The sequence below is a fragment of the Pezoporus wallicus genome, unplaced genomic scaffold, assembly GCF_028554395.1.
Source record: "Pezoporus wallicus isolate ANWC-B61680 ecotype Strahan unplaced genomic scaffold, APGP_CSIRO_Pwel_v1 contig_13150, whole genome shotgun sequence".
In the NCBI taxonomy this organism is placed as follows: Eukaryota; Metazoa; Chordata; class Aves; order Psittaciformes; family Psittacidae; genus Pezoporus; species Pezoporus wallicus.
Window position 1 is genome coordinate 91633 of NW_026639322.1, and position 15746 is coordinate 107378.

General features: G+C 43.0%; 1 protein-coding gene across 4 annotated transcripts; it reads left to right on the plus strand.

Moving 5' to 3' along the window:
* The first annotated feature begins 925 nt into the window (after positions 1-925).
* On the plus strand, positions 926-15050 carry MPP3 (MAGUK p55 scaffold protein 3). Of its 4 annotated transcripts, none has more exons than XM_057414139.1 (18): positions 926-1037; positions 1723-1841; positions 2340-2417; positions 3047-3127; positions 3625-3762; positions 3874-3955; positions 4279-4364; positions 4837-4911; positions 5674-5870; positions 6654-6718; positions 7809-7829; positions 9357-9398; positions 10086-10250; positions 10826-10906; positions 12032-12125; positions 13380-13488; positions 14159-14281; positions 14800-15050. In XM_057414139.1, exons 1-18 carry the CDS (start codon positions 1013-1015, stop codon positions 14980-14982), a joined length of 1764 nt encoding a protein of 587 aa, XP_057270122.1. In that variant the 5' UTR covers positions 926-1012; the 3' UTR covers positions 14983-15050. The 4 variants fall into 4 exon arrangements, with proteins under 4 accessions (XP_057270122.1, XP_057270123.1, XP_057270124.1 ...); XM_057414140.1 differs by having other exon boundaries at positions 14803-15050; XM_057414141.1 differs by having other exon boundaries at positions 13380-13461.
* The last annotated feature ends 696 nt before the right edge of the window (positions 15051-15746 follow it).

Sequence of the window (15746 nt, forward strand, 5' to 3'; positions counted from 1 at the left end):
TGGGAGCCCGCGGGGCCGCTGGGGTTCACCGGGGGTTTCCGACCCAGGCCTCGGGCTGTGCTTGGCAGAAGCCCTCCGAGAGGCGGCGATGGGGCCGGAAAGGTGCCCGCAGAGCCCGGCCGCGCCTGGGGAAGCAGCGCTGGAAGCGGACGGGGGTGCGGGAGGTGCGGGCCGGGCCGGGCCGTAACCTCGCTCCGTGCCCGTCGCGCCTGCGGCTGGGTAGTGAGGAGGATCGGCCGCGCTTGCCTTGCCGCCGGTGGCCGAGCTCGGTGGAGAGCACGGAAAGGTCTCTGCGGAGCTGGGGAGCGCTGCCTGGCAAGGAGCATCCTTCACTGCCTGTATCGCAGTGACAAGAGAAAACAGCGATAAAAGCATCTAAAGGAATTCCTGGGTGTCGGAAGTAGCCTTATGTTGTAGCATCCTTAGTACCTGTGACCGAGGTTAACACTCCTATTAGCTCTAATGATTTGCATGTAATTGTAGCGTGGTCTGCATCAGAATGCCAGAGGGGTGTAAATGCCTTCGAGGCGTGCTTTTAGGAAGCCCCAGAACAACCTGTCATGGCAGCATCTTTCTGCTCTGTTTCTGTGCTTGTGGTGGTTTATTGGTGCTTTTAGATGTCCATTCTGTTTTCTGGCTTTTGAGACAGTTACTTGGGCCTTCTAAAACTGGCTGTCGTGAGAACAGAATAGGCAAGCTTGTGCTCTCTGCAGCATTGGCTTCACCCAAGATACCATCTGGTTATTAGATAACAGCATTTTTGTGTGCTTATTTGCATAGCAGAGCAGCTGCAGGGCTCTTCCTGATTCAGGGTAAACTGAACACTTGAGAGAAAGATGTACTAGGAATTTTCTAGTTTCACATGCTTGCCATTTTTGTTTTGAGTTTTGTGCTTGAGTTCAGGTATTACCTTTGCTCATTTCAGGGCTGCCTCTGAATCACAGTCCAGAAAGAAGAAACAATCAAGTTGACTGAAGTTGAGCGGTTGTCTCGGGGGATTAAGAACGAGGCCATGCCAGTGCTTTCGGAGGACTCAGGTAACTGATCTGCATGACTGAAACCTTGTGTATGTGTTTAGCACAGGAAATTAATTGGAGTTAATTAAAATAGCATTAAGATAGTTCAAGGAGACTTCTTAGTAACTGCCTGAAAGAACACAAGGAAGGTGCAGTATAAAAGGTGGAAATGAGTAAAGCTAGTTCAGGAAGTGCCTAGTTTTATGACAACTCTGTGGAGCCCCTGGATATATGCAAGTAGGCAGGCTCCTATGGGTAACCTTGGACCTCTCGGTATAACACTGGCTTCTGCGCCTGCTTATTAAAGATCAGCCCTTATGTCTCTGCTGCTTGCTGTGCCTCTTCTTCATGTTTTCTGAATAGGTGTTGTTAAGCTTCGTTAATATTCTTCCTTTCAGCTTCAAAAACCAGGGATTCGGTTTAAGGCTTGCTAGCCAGCTTCTCCAGTGTGCCACCCAGGGTGGGGTCATAGCTGCTGCTGATACTGAGTTTTAAAGCAGGAGTGACTTTGAGTCTCCCGCATCCAAATGCACTCTAAAATTCATGGAGAGAATAGCTAAAAAAGCAGAATTTAGCTGCTTCTTCCTTCCCCCCCTCGCAAACCTAATGATCACTAAGCTGGTTGTGTTATGTCATGTCTGTAATAGGAGATCCTGTGAGCCATGCTGTCTACAAAGCTTCTGTTCTGTGCTCAATTTACATTTAGGATTGCATGAAACTTTGGCCCTTTTGACGTCTCAGCTTAGACCAGATTCAAATCATAAAGAGGAAATGGGATTCCTTAGGGATGTCTTCAGTGAAAAGAGTCTCAACTACCTGATGAAGGTAAAGGTTCACGTATGAGCACGTGTTCCTTAGGTTACTTATTCTCTGTTCCCTTGATTGATCAACTGTTTACGATGCTAAAGCTCTCTGGTTTTTATTTTAGGAACCCTGTGCTGACCAAAGCATGCAAAAGCACAAACATTAAGAACATTCACTAACATTTAACATATCTTATTTGGAAAAAAACCCACCACATTTCTGCCTGGATTGCCACAATGCAGATCCAGTGCCCTGTATCTAAAAAGCAGTGTGAAATGGCTTCGTTTTTAACTTTACACTGCTGAGGTCTGAACAGATTCTCTGGCTGTCTGTGAAACTTAACGTGAGCAAAAAGAAAACTAAAGGACTTCTAAACAAACCAAAATAACCCCAGGAGAGGGGGTTCTGACACTTACCTCAGAAAAATTCTATTCCTTAAGTATCAAACTGTTCCAGTGGAGGTATATTCAGGAAGTTTTGTATCTCTCTGTAGTAATACACTTGAATAATCTTTTCCAGATTCATGAAAAACTCCGTCATTATGAAAGGCAGAGTCCAACTCCTGTTTTACACAGTGCAGCAGGATTAGTTGAAGATGTGAGTAAAAGTTTTTGTCTCCTTATTTTCCTATTATCTAAGCCAGCTTTTCTAACGAATCAAAGCTTTGGATTGTGCTACGTGGGGATGTATTTCTCATCTTCCCCAGATCCTTGGAATCTGTTGGCTAGTTTCACTCATGATTGATCAAGGAAATGAGAGCTGAAAAGTATGTCATTAAACGTCCAGTGAAGACAGACCCACAACAGAAGAGTGTTATTAATGGCCTTCATAAAGGAGAGGCTGAAGAAAGCATTCCGTCCTTTCCTGACAATAGACTATCCCAGCTAAGCATTCAGTCTTAAACCCATTCAGACTTAAACCCTTTACCCAAGCAGCATTGCTGTTCACCTAGAATGGTTTGGGTTGGAAGGGACCTTGCAGCCTAACCATGGGCAGGGCCACCATTCACTAACTCACATTGCTCACAGCCCTGTGGAACCTGACTTCAAACGTGTCCAGTGGTGGGCCATCCACACCTCTGGATCCAGCATCTCCCCCCCTCAAAGCTGTGATCGGTGCATGCTGCTTTGAAGGATGACAGAAGTTAGCAACACCAGAAACGCTTGCAAATATCTGATCTCCTTTGGTGGGCTCCTTTAATTTTGTGGTTAATTTTTATTTTAAAGGTAATAGAAGAATTGCAGACTGCACCAGTGAATCACGAAGAAAAAGAGCTGCTTCAGTTGCTGTCAACACCGCATCTCAGGGTAAAAACCCACCAGAGACCTCCATCTGATCAAATGTTTTCTATTTGGAGAAATGACATTGCAGAGTCCCCAAGAGAAAGGAAAAAACCTCCTGCAGGCTGTAGTTCTATTCCACTGTGACTTGTTGCAGAGGCTTTAGGATGCAAAGGGGATTGAGAAGACACAGGGTAGGCCCTTCATGCGTAATGCACGTAACTGTCTTCCCTCCTCCCCTTAATATTTCTGAGGGAGCAGAAAAGCAGAGGATACCGCTTCTCAACCTCCATTCTGTGAGCTTAGTTATGAGTTGTTATTGCCCAGATTTGCTTCCAATATCAACATACACCAAAATCTAGTTCACATGATGGGTAAGATAATTGCTACATCTTTTTTTGTGTTTGTGTTTATGGTGGGAGTGGGAAGGGGGAAGGCTAACTTTGCTGTAATGTTGGGAACAGGAGAACTGGAAACTGCAATATGACCCCTTTACATTACTGTTTCTTATTTCCTTTATGCAGGCAATGCTTTTAGTACACGACACCGTAGCACAGAAGAACTTTGACCCTGTCCTTCCACCTCTGCCTGATAACTTTGATGACGATTTTGATGAGGAATCGGTGAAAATTGTTCGCCTAGTGAAAAACCAAGAACCCTTGGTATATATAACATAACCTAGCTCTAGTCATAGAGCTCTGTCGTGCAAAAGCGTTGCTGTGAGTATGGAAGAGATCCTTGAAGATGATGCCAAATAGCCTGCTTTATTTCAGGGAGCTACCATCAGAAGAGATGAGCACACAGGAGCTGTGATTGTCGCCAGGATCATGCGAGGAGGTGCAGCTGATCGCAGCGGTAAATTGCTGAACAAAAGGGGACTGAAAATTGCATTTGTAAAGATTTTTAACATTTTCAAGCTTTTGCATGCACACATGTACCATATGCACATACCCAGCACGATAATTTCTTGCTAAATCTGCATGAAAACAAAATGCCATGTGGAATAAGGGCAAGAGACTTCAGAACGTGTTGCAAATGAGGCACTTAGCTCTAATAGGAAATCCATTAAGCTGGGGAAGGGAGGAGAGGAGGTACATGCTGTTGCCTTAGACTGGACATCAGAGGAGTGGTGCTTTCCATTCTGTAGACTTATTTTAATTTACCAACCATCTTTTCAGGTCTTGTCCATGTTGGAGATGAACTAAGAGAAGTCAATGGTATTACTGTGCTTCACAAACGACCGGAAGAAATAAGTCAGATTTTGGTCTGCACTGATTTTCATTTCACGATCTTTTGTGTTGGGGTGCTGTAGTAATTACAATAGGCAATGGAATTTAAGCAAGAGTTTAAAGTATGTATAGAGCTAAAAGATGCAATCCCTGCTTGTCTTTTGTGTTAAGTTTTTCTTTTCCCAGTATATTAGTCTTTTCCTTTTCACTTCAGAAATGTGTCATGCTAAAAGTCACAGAAGTATTTCATGCCCTGTGAACGGTAATCCAGAAATTAATGCAGGTCCGAATGTGTTCTAGCCAAGTAGTTACTGTGGATGTCTCCACGTGAAGGATTTGTGGGACATCGCAGTAGTCTCTGTAGTGAAGTTAAATAGTGGATTATGTTGGCCAGTCTAATTTCTGACAAGAAGAGAAAGATGCTAGCTCTCAACTGGAACTTGAATAGTCTGATTTGTGTCCTCGTGCTACTTTCAGAATAATAAAAGCCATTTCCCTCTTTTTCAGGCTCAGTCTCAGGGATCAATAACACTAAAAATAATTCCAGCCATCAAAGAAGAAGATCGTCTAAAAGACAGCAAGGTACCCAGCTTAGTGAAATACTGAGGCGTGCCTTTCCATATTCACACGCTTCTGGCACCTCTGTAAATGCAGGATTCCTGCTGTTTCAGTGAGGAGTGTCACAGACACGTGGGTGAACTAAAAAGATAGTAGAGCAGTTCCTTGTTGTAAAATGCAGTGCCCTTTTATTCAGTGGAATTACTCAGATGACTTCTCTCCATCACCTGGGCACATGTTCTATCCATTGCATGTCTGAGATCCAGCCCCTTGGTTTTGTTCGTGTGATCAAAATTGGTGTTTTAGGGAGCTGCTCTCTGCCCATTACCTCTGGCCATGGTTGCTGCTTGCTTGAGTCGAAACAGACCTACCTGCAGACCGAGCTGCACGTTCCCCCTCCCGCTGCAAACATCAGCACACACCTGACTGCTTCATTTGCCCTCCTTGATCAGCAATGACTTCTTGCTCAACTGGTCCCTTACAGGATTGCTCTGTCAGTCTCCATTTCTACTTCTCTGCTCTCATTTGCTGATATTTTCCTTGAAGCAATATATGTTCCAGAATACCAGTATAAAATGACTGGGCATGTGCTTGAAAATTAGGTTCTTTTTCTGCACAAGAGAGTAGGTCCAAATGCAGATGCAGCTTGGTAGATTTCGGTGGTTTTGAGTACCATAAAGCATACAGGAGACATGAAGAGTAAATGTAGTTAGTAATGTAAGCACTAGGTAAGCTTTTAAAGGCAGCTTTCTCCAAACCAGGACAATGTGTTGCTTTCTTTTAAAGGTGTTCATGAGGGCGCTTTTCTGCTATAATCCCAATGAAGACAGAGCTATTCCTTGCCAGGAGGCTGGGCTGCCATTTAAGAGAAGACACGTCCTAGAAGTTGTAAGCCAAGATGATCCCACGTGGTGGCAAGCAAAGCGTGTTGGCGATACCAATCTGAGAGCAGGCTTGATCCCCTCAAAACAGTTCCAAGAAAGGTTTGTTCATGAAGATTACAAATGGTGTCACACTGATTTGCTGCTGCTGCTTTTTTTCCACGGGACACAAAAGGCAGGATCATGCCAGGGGGAACAGCAGAGGCTTAGAGAAAAGTGCTAAAAAGCTCCATCTTCTCCACCTGCATAATAAACTTCCTAGCTTTCCTCACGTAGGTTGCCGTTGACTTACGCTTTGTAGGATGAAGACAGAAGCACCTGCTAAACAAACATATATGGAATGAAATGTGGAATAGCAGTCTCTGACTCTCTTGGTTTTTGAAGACACTGTATTTCAGACTCGTACTTTCATAGAATGGTTAAGGTTGGAAAGGACCTTTAGGATCGTCCAGTTCCAATCCTCCTGCCATGGGCAGGGACACCTTCCCCTAAATCAGGTTGTTCAAAGTCCTGTCCAGACAGGAATTTTGCCCATCCTTTGTAAACATGGTAACTAGGGGTTGGATTCTCAACAAGAATGGAATGGAATAGTGGGGGGTTTAATCTGCCAAAAGAGATTGGGTTGGGGAGAAGGGAATAGAAAAAGAGTGCCATTGCTAAAAGTAACATGCTGTTGATTTCTGTGCTCTGAGGCATGAAAGTGTTTTAGAATCTTCTCTCTCAGGCATGGGTTTAAAACCAAAAGTCTTTTAAAATGTTGAATCAGAGACATTTTATATTTTGAAAGGATTTGGTTCGCTGTTTTCACTGGTCTACGTAGAAGATGCTATAAATTCTTCATCATTCTGAGCTTATGTGACTAAAATGGAATTCTCTTCTCTTTAGACGACTGATTTACAGAAGAACAATAGGCACCCTGCCCAATCCGAGGACTGTGAAGAAACCAGTATGTAAGTCTGTCCTTGAGTGATGTCTTAGTCGATACCAACCTCTCAGTATTTCTCTGCTATTTTAGTAATGATATGTTTGAATGCATCTTGTGTAATCTGCCATGGATTCCATGCAGGGATAGAAGCTGCTACTTGAGAGGATTTGGGTTTGAGCTTTATTCAGTGTTGCTAGCGCCTGTTGTTTTCACAAAACACAGCTGTCCATCTCTTCCTCCTTTCAGGACCATGAGGCCTTACACATTGGTTAGATGCTTTAAAATTTGCCAGTGTTCAAGTGTTTTCTATGGTTTGAAACTTGAAGGCTGCAAAAGCAACCCAATGCATGAGCTGACTGTGACCTCATAGGAAAATAAAGTGTAGCTTTAAGGCAGATGAAAACCACTGGAGCATTTCAGCCTTAGTGTAACAGAGCTGGTCTTAAGTAGGCTTTAAAGTGATTCTTGTTTATAGCTCTCAAACATCTGTCAGCGAATAAATAGCACAACAATGCTGCTTGTGATGGAATTACTAGTCAGTGATGGAAGGCAGAAGACATTTGGGATTATCCCAGCATATAATGTTCATGTTGCTCTTGGGTACTTCAGCATGGCTATTATTGATGGGTGGGGAAACCCTGTGACTCCCTGAAGCCAGATATTGTGCTAGGAATACCATGTAGACTAGGAATATGGAAATTGTCCCTCCTCAGTAATAGAAGTGACTTTCTGTTCACTTAGATGTGCCATACATGGCACTTCTTGTGAGAAAATACAGGTATTCTTATGCTACAATGAGGGACGATGCTCAACCAAGCATCAAAATAGCATTACTGATTTAAATGAAGCTTTTCCAAATGATTTTCCATTGCATTCAGTGTTAGGAAGCATGCAGTGAGGACTGCTACTTAGGCTGTTTCTCAGACACTTGCAAGACAATGAAGCTGATAACTGGTTATAATACTGAATTTTAGTACAAAAGTCAATTAAGGGTACATCACTGCATTTCTTTTGAGACAGAAAAGCCCATTAAGCAAATCATTCCTTCTAATTTTATTCAATCATTTGCCAGTCTTTTAACATCATCCCAACTCTGCCTTTCATGCTAACTACAGATGATCAGTCTTCTGATAAAGGTAGGTACTCTCCTAACTCATTTTCTCTATGAATATAAATGACCAGTGCATTTTCTAAGACACTCAGTAAGCAAAGGGAATAGTGGATAGAGCTTGTTCCAACAGCAGTTTCTTCCTGAGTTAATACTTCATTTAGTTTGGATTGATGACTGAGGTAATGGTAACTTCCAAACGTACTTCTGATTGGAGAGAAAAGATTTGTGTCTTCTGATACGCATTTGCACATTCTGGGTTTCCGAGTGAGGCTGAAAGAGTTGCACCTTAAATGCAGCCTTTGTGTTGCTATATTTTTAAAAGAATAAGGAAATATTGGAGTTGAACATTTCTGAGCACCTGTATCAATCCAAATTGGTTTTTCTTCACTGTTCGCTTGGACTGTGTTATTTCATTATAAGCAACTGCTTTCAGAACTGTGTTATTTTCATTGTAAGCATTTCATTTATTGTTTTTTTCTGTGTTGTTTTCATGATGAACCTCTGTGTTGGGCTCAGGCATTTTATCACCTTTCCAAATAGCAAGCATTTTCAATTGAATTCTGCGCGCTGTGATTTCTTTCACGCTCCACCTGCTTCTTGAGAGTAATACTCCCAAGTAACAGCTCTGATCTTAGCTCTGGAGAGCTGTATATTGCTACTAGTGTCTGCTGTTAGCGTTGGCATTGCTTGATCGCACACCTGTGTGCAATGACCTGGCTTGGTGCATTTTGTTACAGGTTTAAACTGCACATATATTTGCCTGTGGCTCCTCCTTACAACGAGTAGAGAGAGCTCTGGGGATATTAGAGCACACAGGTGCCTGTATTTTAACAAGACAGGCAGCCCCCTTTCAGGAAGTAGCAGAACTTGGTATTTGGTTGGTTGCAATACAGTGTTTTGCAGCTAAGGAGCATGTTCTATTTTGCATGTTTTAGGGGCCCTGCGGGTGGTTGTAGCTTGAGGAGGGGTAGGTTGGCTTTTTCCTTAACATCGATTTGCATCTTATTTTACATCCATGCACATGACAAAAGCATCAAAGCTTTACCTTTGAAATAAAGCATTAATGCGCAGTGGTAATTTACCTTCGTCAAGATGGAAGGTGTTCAGAGCTCGTGTTTCAGTCATCTCTGCTTCCCCCTTTTTAAGCTCAAATGATATTAAAATGTCGCTATTCTTGCACAATCATACCCATTTAGAAAGTCATACCTGAAAGAAAAAAGCTTTGTGTGTGGACTCTTCTTTTTCACTCAAGTCTGAATACTCCTGTAGCAGCAGCACTGATCAAATAGAATGAATATTGAAGAGAATACCATAAAAAACAAGATGTAATTTTGTGTAATATTGACATCAAGGATGTTTTTCACATACAAGCCATGAGCCAAGGCAATTTCTTTATTATCATTAATACCGGTGTAGGAAAAGTGTGTGCACATAACGCAGGATAGAAACCTTCTCCTTCCCTCAGCAAGAAGGCAGGCTCATATCGCAGGCACTGGTTAAGGTATCTCACTCTCCTTTTTTACCTCCCCCTCCCCTGCTTTTTCATTGACAGAAGACTGTGACTGCGAAGGATATTTCAATGGCCAGTACATAGGTGAGAAACCAGAATCCCTTTTTCCTCTCCTTCCTTCTTCCCTGCATCGCCCCTGCCCCCGTAAAGGAAAGATAAAAGAGCACATGGTAAAATAACCTCTGGGTTATTTACATGAGAGTCAGTTGCCCAGATGTTCATAAACTAGATTAGCTCTGTGCAGACTGGACTGTGCATAGCCAACAATTGGTATGAAGGGGGTTTTATTATAGATGGAGTGGTTTTCTACCTGCTATGCATATTTTTCGTCTCTATAATTAGCACATAGGCACTGATGTGATTATTTTAAGAAACTCATTCAAAGACAGAGTAACTTCTGGCTGAACAAGCTTGAAAAGTGGAGACATGGTTCTTCAAGGATGCTGGCGAGGGACTCTTCATCAGGCACCACAGCGACAGGACAAGGAATGATGGGTTTAAAGTGAAACGGGAAGTTTAGGTTAGATCTAAGGAAGAAGTTCTTCCCTGTGAGGCTGGTGAGGTGCTGGAAGAGGGTCCCCAAAGAAGTGGTAAATGCTCCATCCCTGGCAGTGTTCAAGGCCAGGTTGGACAGACCCTTGGGTGACATGGTCTAGTGTGAGGCATCCCTGCCCATGGCAGGGGGTTGGAACTGGGTGATCTTAAGGTCCTTTCCAACCCAAACCATTCTATGATTCTATGGTTGAAGATACCTTTTGTTTTTCTCTACAGCTGGCTTACGCAGGAGCTTTAGATTAAGTCGTAAAGAGAAGGAGAACAATGTGAATGAAGGAAAGCAAGCGGAGCAGACAGACACAGCAGAGTTCCTGACTTATGAAGAGGTCACAAAATACCAGCAGCAGCCTGGTGAACAGCAGAGGCTGGTGGTTTTGATTGGTAAGATGCAGAATTGAGTCAAAATCTTTCATATATCTCCCTTTTCCCTTCTAAGAGGAACCCAAAACTAAACACCTAAAGGTTTGTGTTTAGTTTGAGGTTTCTGGTGGGAGGTTTTTTTGAGGCTTTTCTGATTTTGGTCAGAAGTTCTTTTCTTTTAAATGATATTAAAAAAGCCCACAAAAACCACTGAGCAAAAAAGGCAAAACTCAACCACACTCACTAAATCTTCCTAAAATAATGATGCTCATTTTTGTGACTCATTTTCTGTTGGTTCTCACCCAAACGTGTGCATGCTTGCGCTCGAAATCAAGGGTATCTCCTTAAACCGACTGCTAAGATTACAGCTTCCCTGATTTGGTGCCTGCCAAGTGTTTGTCCAACACTTGTTCAAGGGGGTTCAGTTTGTTTCTTGTATTCTTAAAGCAGAACGTGGCCGCTCATGAAGTCTCTCATGCACAGGTTTCTTCAAGCATGCTGCTGCATCAAACTGTTTGTGTGAGATCGATCTTACTTGTTCTCTTTGCAGTATTTCATTCCACACAGGAACGTGTCAGTCACTTCTATTTTATTAGGTTGCCTGGGGGCCAGATTAAGTGAACTCAAGCAGAAGGTCGTGTCAGAGAACCCGCAGGAGTATGGTGTGGCAGTTCCACGTGAGTAACATTGACTGGCTTTTGTGTGTCACTGCTTTATTCCATAGGTTCATTGGAATTCTGTCAGCGCAGTTGTTATTTTGTGGGTGTTTTCCCAAGTGAATAGATTGCATTTTTTTGTAGCGTCCGTTAAAAGAATTAGAAACTGAATACAGGAAGAAAAAAAGATTGTAAATTGCAAAAAGAACTCATTTGGAAGACTGGTAACTTAAGATTCAGCCCAAACATTCCGTGTCTTTAAAAGAGGATGGTTTTTCTTTAGCATATCACACCAGCTAAACTTTACAGAGAGGGGGAAAAGGGAAGGCGGGGAGTAGATAGCAATAACCCATGTCAGAAGTTCTACAAGATTTGCAGTTGTTGGTCAGTATATGTAGGCTAAGAAGCCAATCACAGTGGGAGAGAAAGCAGTGATCCTGCTCTGGAGTTTTGTGGCCAGGGTTACACAAATAATCCATCAATCTTTGTGTCCCACATTGAAAAATTCACCTTGAGGGCACTGTTTCCATGTCACTCCAGACATTTCAATAGCTGTCTGCCAGGCAGGCAGGCAGGCAGCAGTAGAGCTCAGGGATAATGGTTAGCTGTATTTAAATAGGTACACAAAAAAATAGCAGACCTCACTTTTATGGCCAGGCAGAGGTGCGTGGAATGCTCCCCAAAGCTTTTCCTGCTCCAGTTACTGAAAGAAATGATGACATCAAAAGGGAAGGGACACACAGAATTCTGCAAGTTCCACAGTCATGTGGGAAAGAGCCACTCGAAATTCAGAGGCAGGATAATAGAACTTCATGTATTTCCCTTTTTATTGTCAAAGTCTCAAAGGAAATGAGTCCAATATTCCAAAGAGTTAAGAGGTACTGTTCACTATAGGTTACACTCTGCTGCTTCTACCAGGTTAAGATGTGTGCCTCCTAATTTTGTGTTAGTTGTAACATGCTTGGGAGCAAAGCAGCTTCATTTTTGGTCTTAGAATTTGATTTATATTTTATGTTAACTTGCATTTGCCAGCGTGCAGCTGCCTTGTTTGTGGTCATGAAAATACGACTGGAACTAAACCAGAGAAGATACAGCTGCTGGCAAAGGCTGACCTGTCTCCCATGTCTCGCTTCCGTTCTCTTCTAGATACAACCAGGTCAAAGAAAAGTCATGAGAAAGAGGGAGTAGAATACAATTTTGTCTCTAAGCAATCCTTTGAGACAGATGTGCAGCAAAACAAGTGAGTTAACTTTAAAATACTGGCATAATTGACTGTATTTCAAACCCATTGCTAGTGAAATCTTACATCATGTGAATACCTACATCAGGTGTAAAGTTGGACTTCACTGCATTAGAAGGGTTCAGCTTTCCAAGTAAAAAGCTCTTTGTTCAGTCTGGACTTAGCGTTAACTCAGAAATGTAGTAAAAAGCAATTCAGAAATAACAGAGGACAAGTTCAGCTCTGGGCCCCTCACTACAAGAGAGACATTGAGGTGCTGGTGTGGGTCCAAAGAAGGGCAACGGAGCTGGTGCAGGGCCTGGAGCACAAGTGTGATGGGGAACGGCTGAGGGGCCTGGGGGGGTTTAGTATGGGGAAGAGAAGGCTCAGGGGGTCCTTATTGCTCTCTACAACTGCCTGACAGGAGGATGGAGTGGGGTGGGGTCAGTCTGTTCTCCCCAGTAACAGGTGACAGGACAAGAGGAACCGGCCTCAAGCTGCACCAGGGCAGGTTTAGATGGAGCTGAGGAACAATTCCTGCCCCAAAGGGTGCTCAGGCATTGGAACAGGCTGCCCAGGGCAGGGCTGCAGTCACCATCCCTGCAAGTGTTCACACACCCTCAGTGCCATGGGTTAGCCTTGGCAGTGGTGGAGTAAACGTTGGACTTACTTAATGACATTGAGGATCTTTTCCAACCTCGTTCATTCTATGATTCTAAGTAGGAGGATCGTAAGTTAGAATTTAAGCCTGCATATCCTAAGTAGTATTGGTCAGAATTGAATCTAGTGGAGGTAACATGCACTTAGCTGGGCTTACTTGGAACCCATCGTACTGAATGGAGATAAAGTTTTATTCCTAAGTCCACTTTAAAGTGTCTTGTAGGCTGAATCTGTAGTATGAAGGACTTTCTGTAAGATTGAGTGTTTCCTGAAAGTACAGATTCTTTTGGCTTCCATCTTCTGGCTTTCCAGAAGATGGAAAAATTGGAGTCCATTTCCTTGCCAGCTTTGTTCTGTTTTCTATGGGAAACATCCTCTTTCTTCTATTAGGCTTGAACATCAGTGAACTAAAGTAATGCAGGTTCTTCCTGTATCTGTCAGCAGTGCTGATAAGCTCTCAATGACATGGGAAGACTATTGCTACTAAGCAACCAGAGAAAGAAAACACACACTACCCCCCCCATTTGACTACTGTGACTTCAGGAAACAGCTGTATCTAATGTTTAAGTTCAGTATTTGTTCTGGATGCTGTTTAAAAATGTATTGCCTTTTTAGATTTGTGGAACATGGAGAATACAAGGAAAATCTGTATGGTACCAGTCTTGAGGCAATCCGGTCCGTGATGGCCAAAAAGAAGGTTTGTTTGGTGGATGTGGTACCTGAAGTAAGTTCTACAGCTTATTTTAAAGAAAGCAAGCATTTCTTAGTAGGCTGCAAGCTTGAGTAACTGATGCTGGTCACTATCTGTGGCTACTTGCCCTGCAAAGAACAATGATGCTCTTGGGACTTGTGTTTCTAACACATGGCCTGGTTGCTAGCGAAGTGGAATAGGGCTCTTGAGAAAGCAGTGCAGGGTTTCCAGCTCCTACGTGTCCATTGCTATAGCCTTGATGACACTTCTCAATAAAGTAAGTTCTCGCTGTGGGATTTTTCCCTTGCTGTAGGAGAAATGTGCATCACTTCCTAACCTGTTCCAAGTCCTAGAGAAAATACTGAGAGCATGGATAAGTATTTTGTTCTTGTTCATCCCTACCTCCTCGGAAGCATTACTGGGGTTGTAAGCAGTGCCAGTGTACCTACTCTTAATCCTTCCATACTGGGAGTTAATCTTTGACATTTTGATTCAGATTTTGTGCTCCAGGAAGCATATGTACTCCTGTAAGCTAGGCAGGACGCTGACATTAGCCTGTCTTTAGAAGAGGCAAAGATCACTGTGCTCAGCTGTATAGGACACAGGACTTTGCAGTGTGTACCAGTGAAACGGTTGAACCCAGTTTGAGTAGGCCTTGACAGATAACAGAAAACATCTGATAATGAAAGGTATCTGTTCACAGGCAGTAAAGCACTTGAGGACTCCTGAGTTTAAGCCTTATGTTATCTTTGTGAAGCCTCTTGTTCCAGAAAAGAAGAAACATGTCCTAAAGTCTCCCATGTCAGAAGAAATCTCAGTTCCTCTTGTAAGTATTCCAACTTTCATCTCTTCTTTCTAGATATGAAAGAAGTATTTGAGCTAGCATGTGTCTGATGTGGAAGGCCTCCTCTTCTGCGAGAGTGAGAGTGGGGCACTAAGTGGGTCTTAAGATGGACCTTAGAATGAGATATTTGACTCCCTTGTAACTTAACTATAAGCAACATGAAGCAAAGCATCCACGTGGATTTGTGTACCTCAGTCTGGGCTGCAGCAGGAGAAGCTGCTACTGAACTCAGGTAAACTAAGAATCATTTTACATTTCTGATGAGCAGTCCCATCAAATGGTAAGGGCAGCCACCTACTCCCAACACCTCCAGAGTGACCCTGTGTATCAGGTGCACTCAAAGTGCAGTGTATGGATGTCTTACAAGGACCAAACCGAGCCTGACTGCAAACTGGTGCTGTGTAAATGGGAACAAAAATACTGGAAGTGTGTAATGTCATTACTTTGGGTAATTAAAAAGACATGCTCGAAATTTCATACCATCTTCTCATGTTGATTAGCAGGATGAAGAACAGCAGGAAATTATTAATTCAGCAGCATTCATTGAAGAGCAGTATGGCCATTTAATTGACACTGTACTGGTGAAAGAAGATCTCCAGAGCGCTTGTAATCAGCTGAAAACTGTGTTAGAGAAACTAAACAAGGATTCATTTTGGGTGCCAGTCAACTGGGTTAGGTCATAGCTTGTTATCATCTGTTTAAGGCAAAGACACTATAAAAATGTCTTGTAAATACATGGATTAGAAAAGGGGACTATGTCAAATTCACCTCAAAACTGCTGGTCTGTCTAGAAGTTAATACATATAGACTGTATCGGGAAGAACTCAAAGTCAGAAGCAGACACTGCCTTCCTAAATGAGAATCTTGCATAACAGATGCTAACACTCAGCCTGAACAGTGCAGTAAAATATTGGAGTGACTTTTAGACTGTAAATAGTGCATTTTGTACAGTGAAGTTTCACAGAGGGCCCTACACTTCCAAACCATTTAAGCAGTGCTAGGGCACCAACCAGTGGAATCTTTAGCCTTTGGACACAAATTCTGTAGCAAGAGTTAAGATACTTTTCAGGAACCACTACGCCTACAGAACACAGTGCTTCAGGGATGGAGGGATGTCCTTTGGAGAGTGCTTACACAGTTACTGGTCATTCAGAAGTTCAATTGGCTGTCAGGCCAGCAGAAAATGCTTCCCTTCACTCAGGATCATTAATTGCAAATCCTCTCCCATTAGGCATTAAAACTAGGCCAGTTCTACAAGTTGTAGGTATCCTAGTGCCTGGGGGGGGTTATGTCAATCCCACATTGCCTCCAAGTTGTCTTGCACAGGTATGCTCATCCCAGTCTCTTCCTACTGCCACAGGACAAATGTTAAAACAACCTGTGAACACCCCTGTGTGACTGGGCAGCTCATAACCCAGAGACATTTTTTAGTCTACATGAGAATAAC

Coding starts and splice junctions, on each gene's coding strand:
- MPP3 (XM_057414139.1), top strand. CDS start 1,013: ATGCCAGTGCTTTCGGAGGACTCAG. Junction 3,128..3,624: donor TGTCAACACCGCATCTCAGG/GTAAAAACCCAC, acceptor TCCTTTATGCAG/GCAATGCTTTTAGTACACGA. Junction 4,912..5,673: donor ATCGTCTAAAAGACAGCAAG/GTACCCAGCTTA, acceptor TTTCTTTTAAAG/GTGTTCATGAGGGCGCTTTT.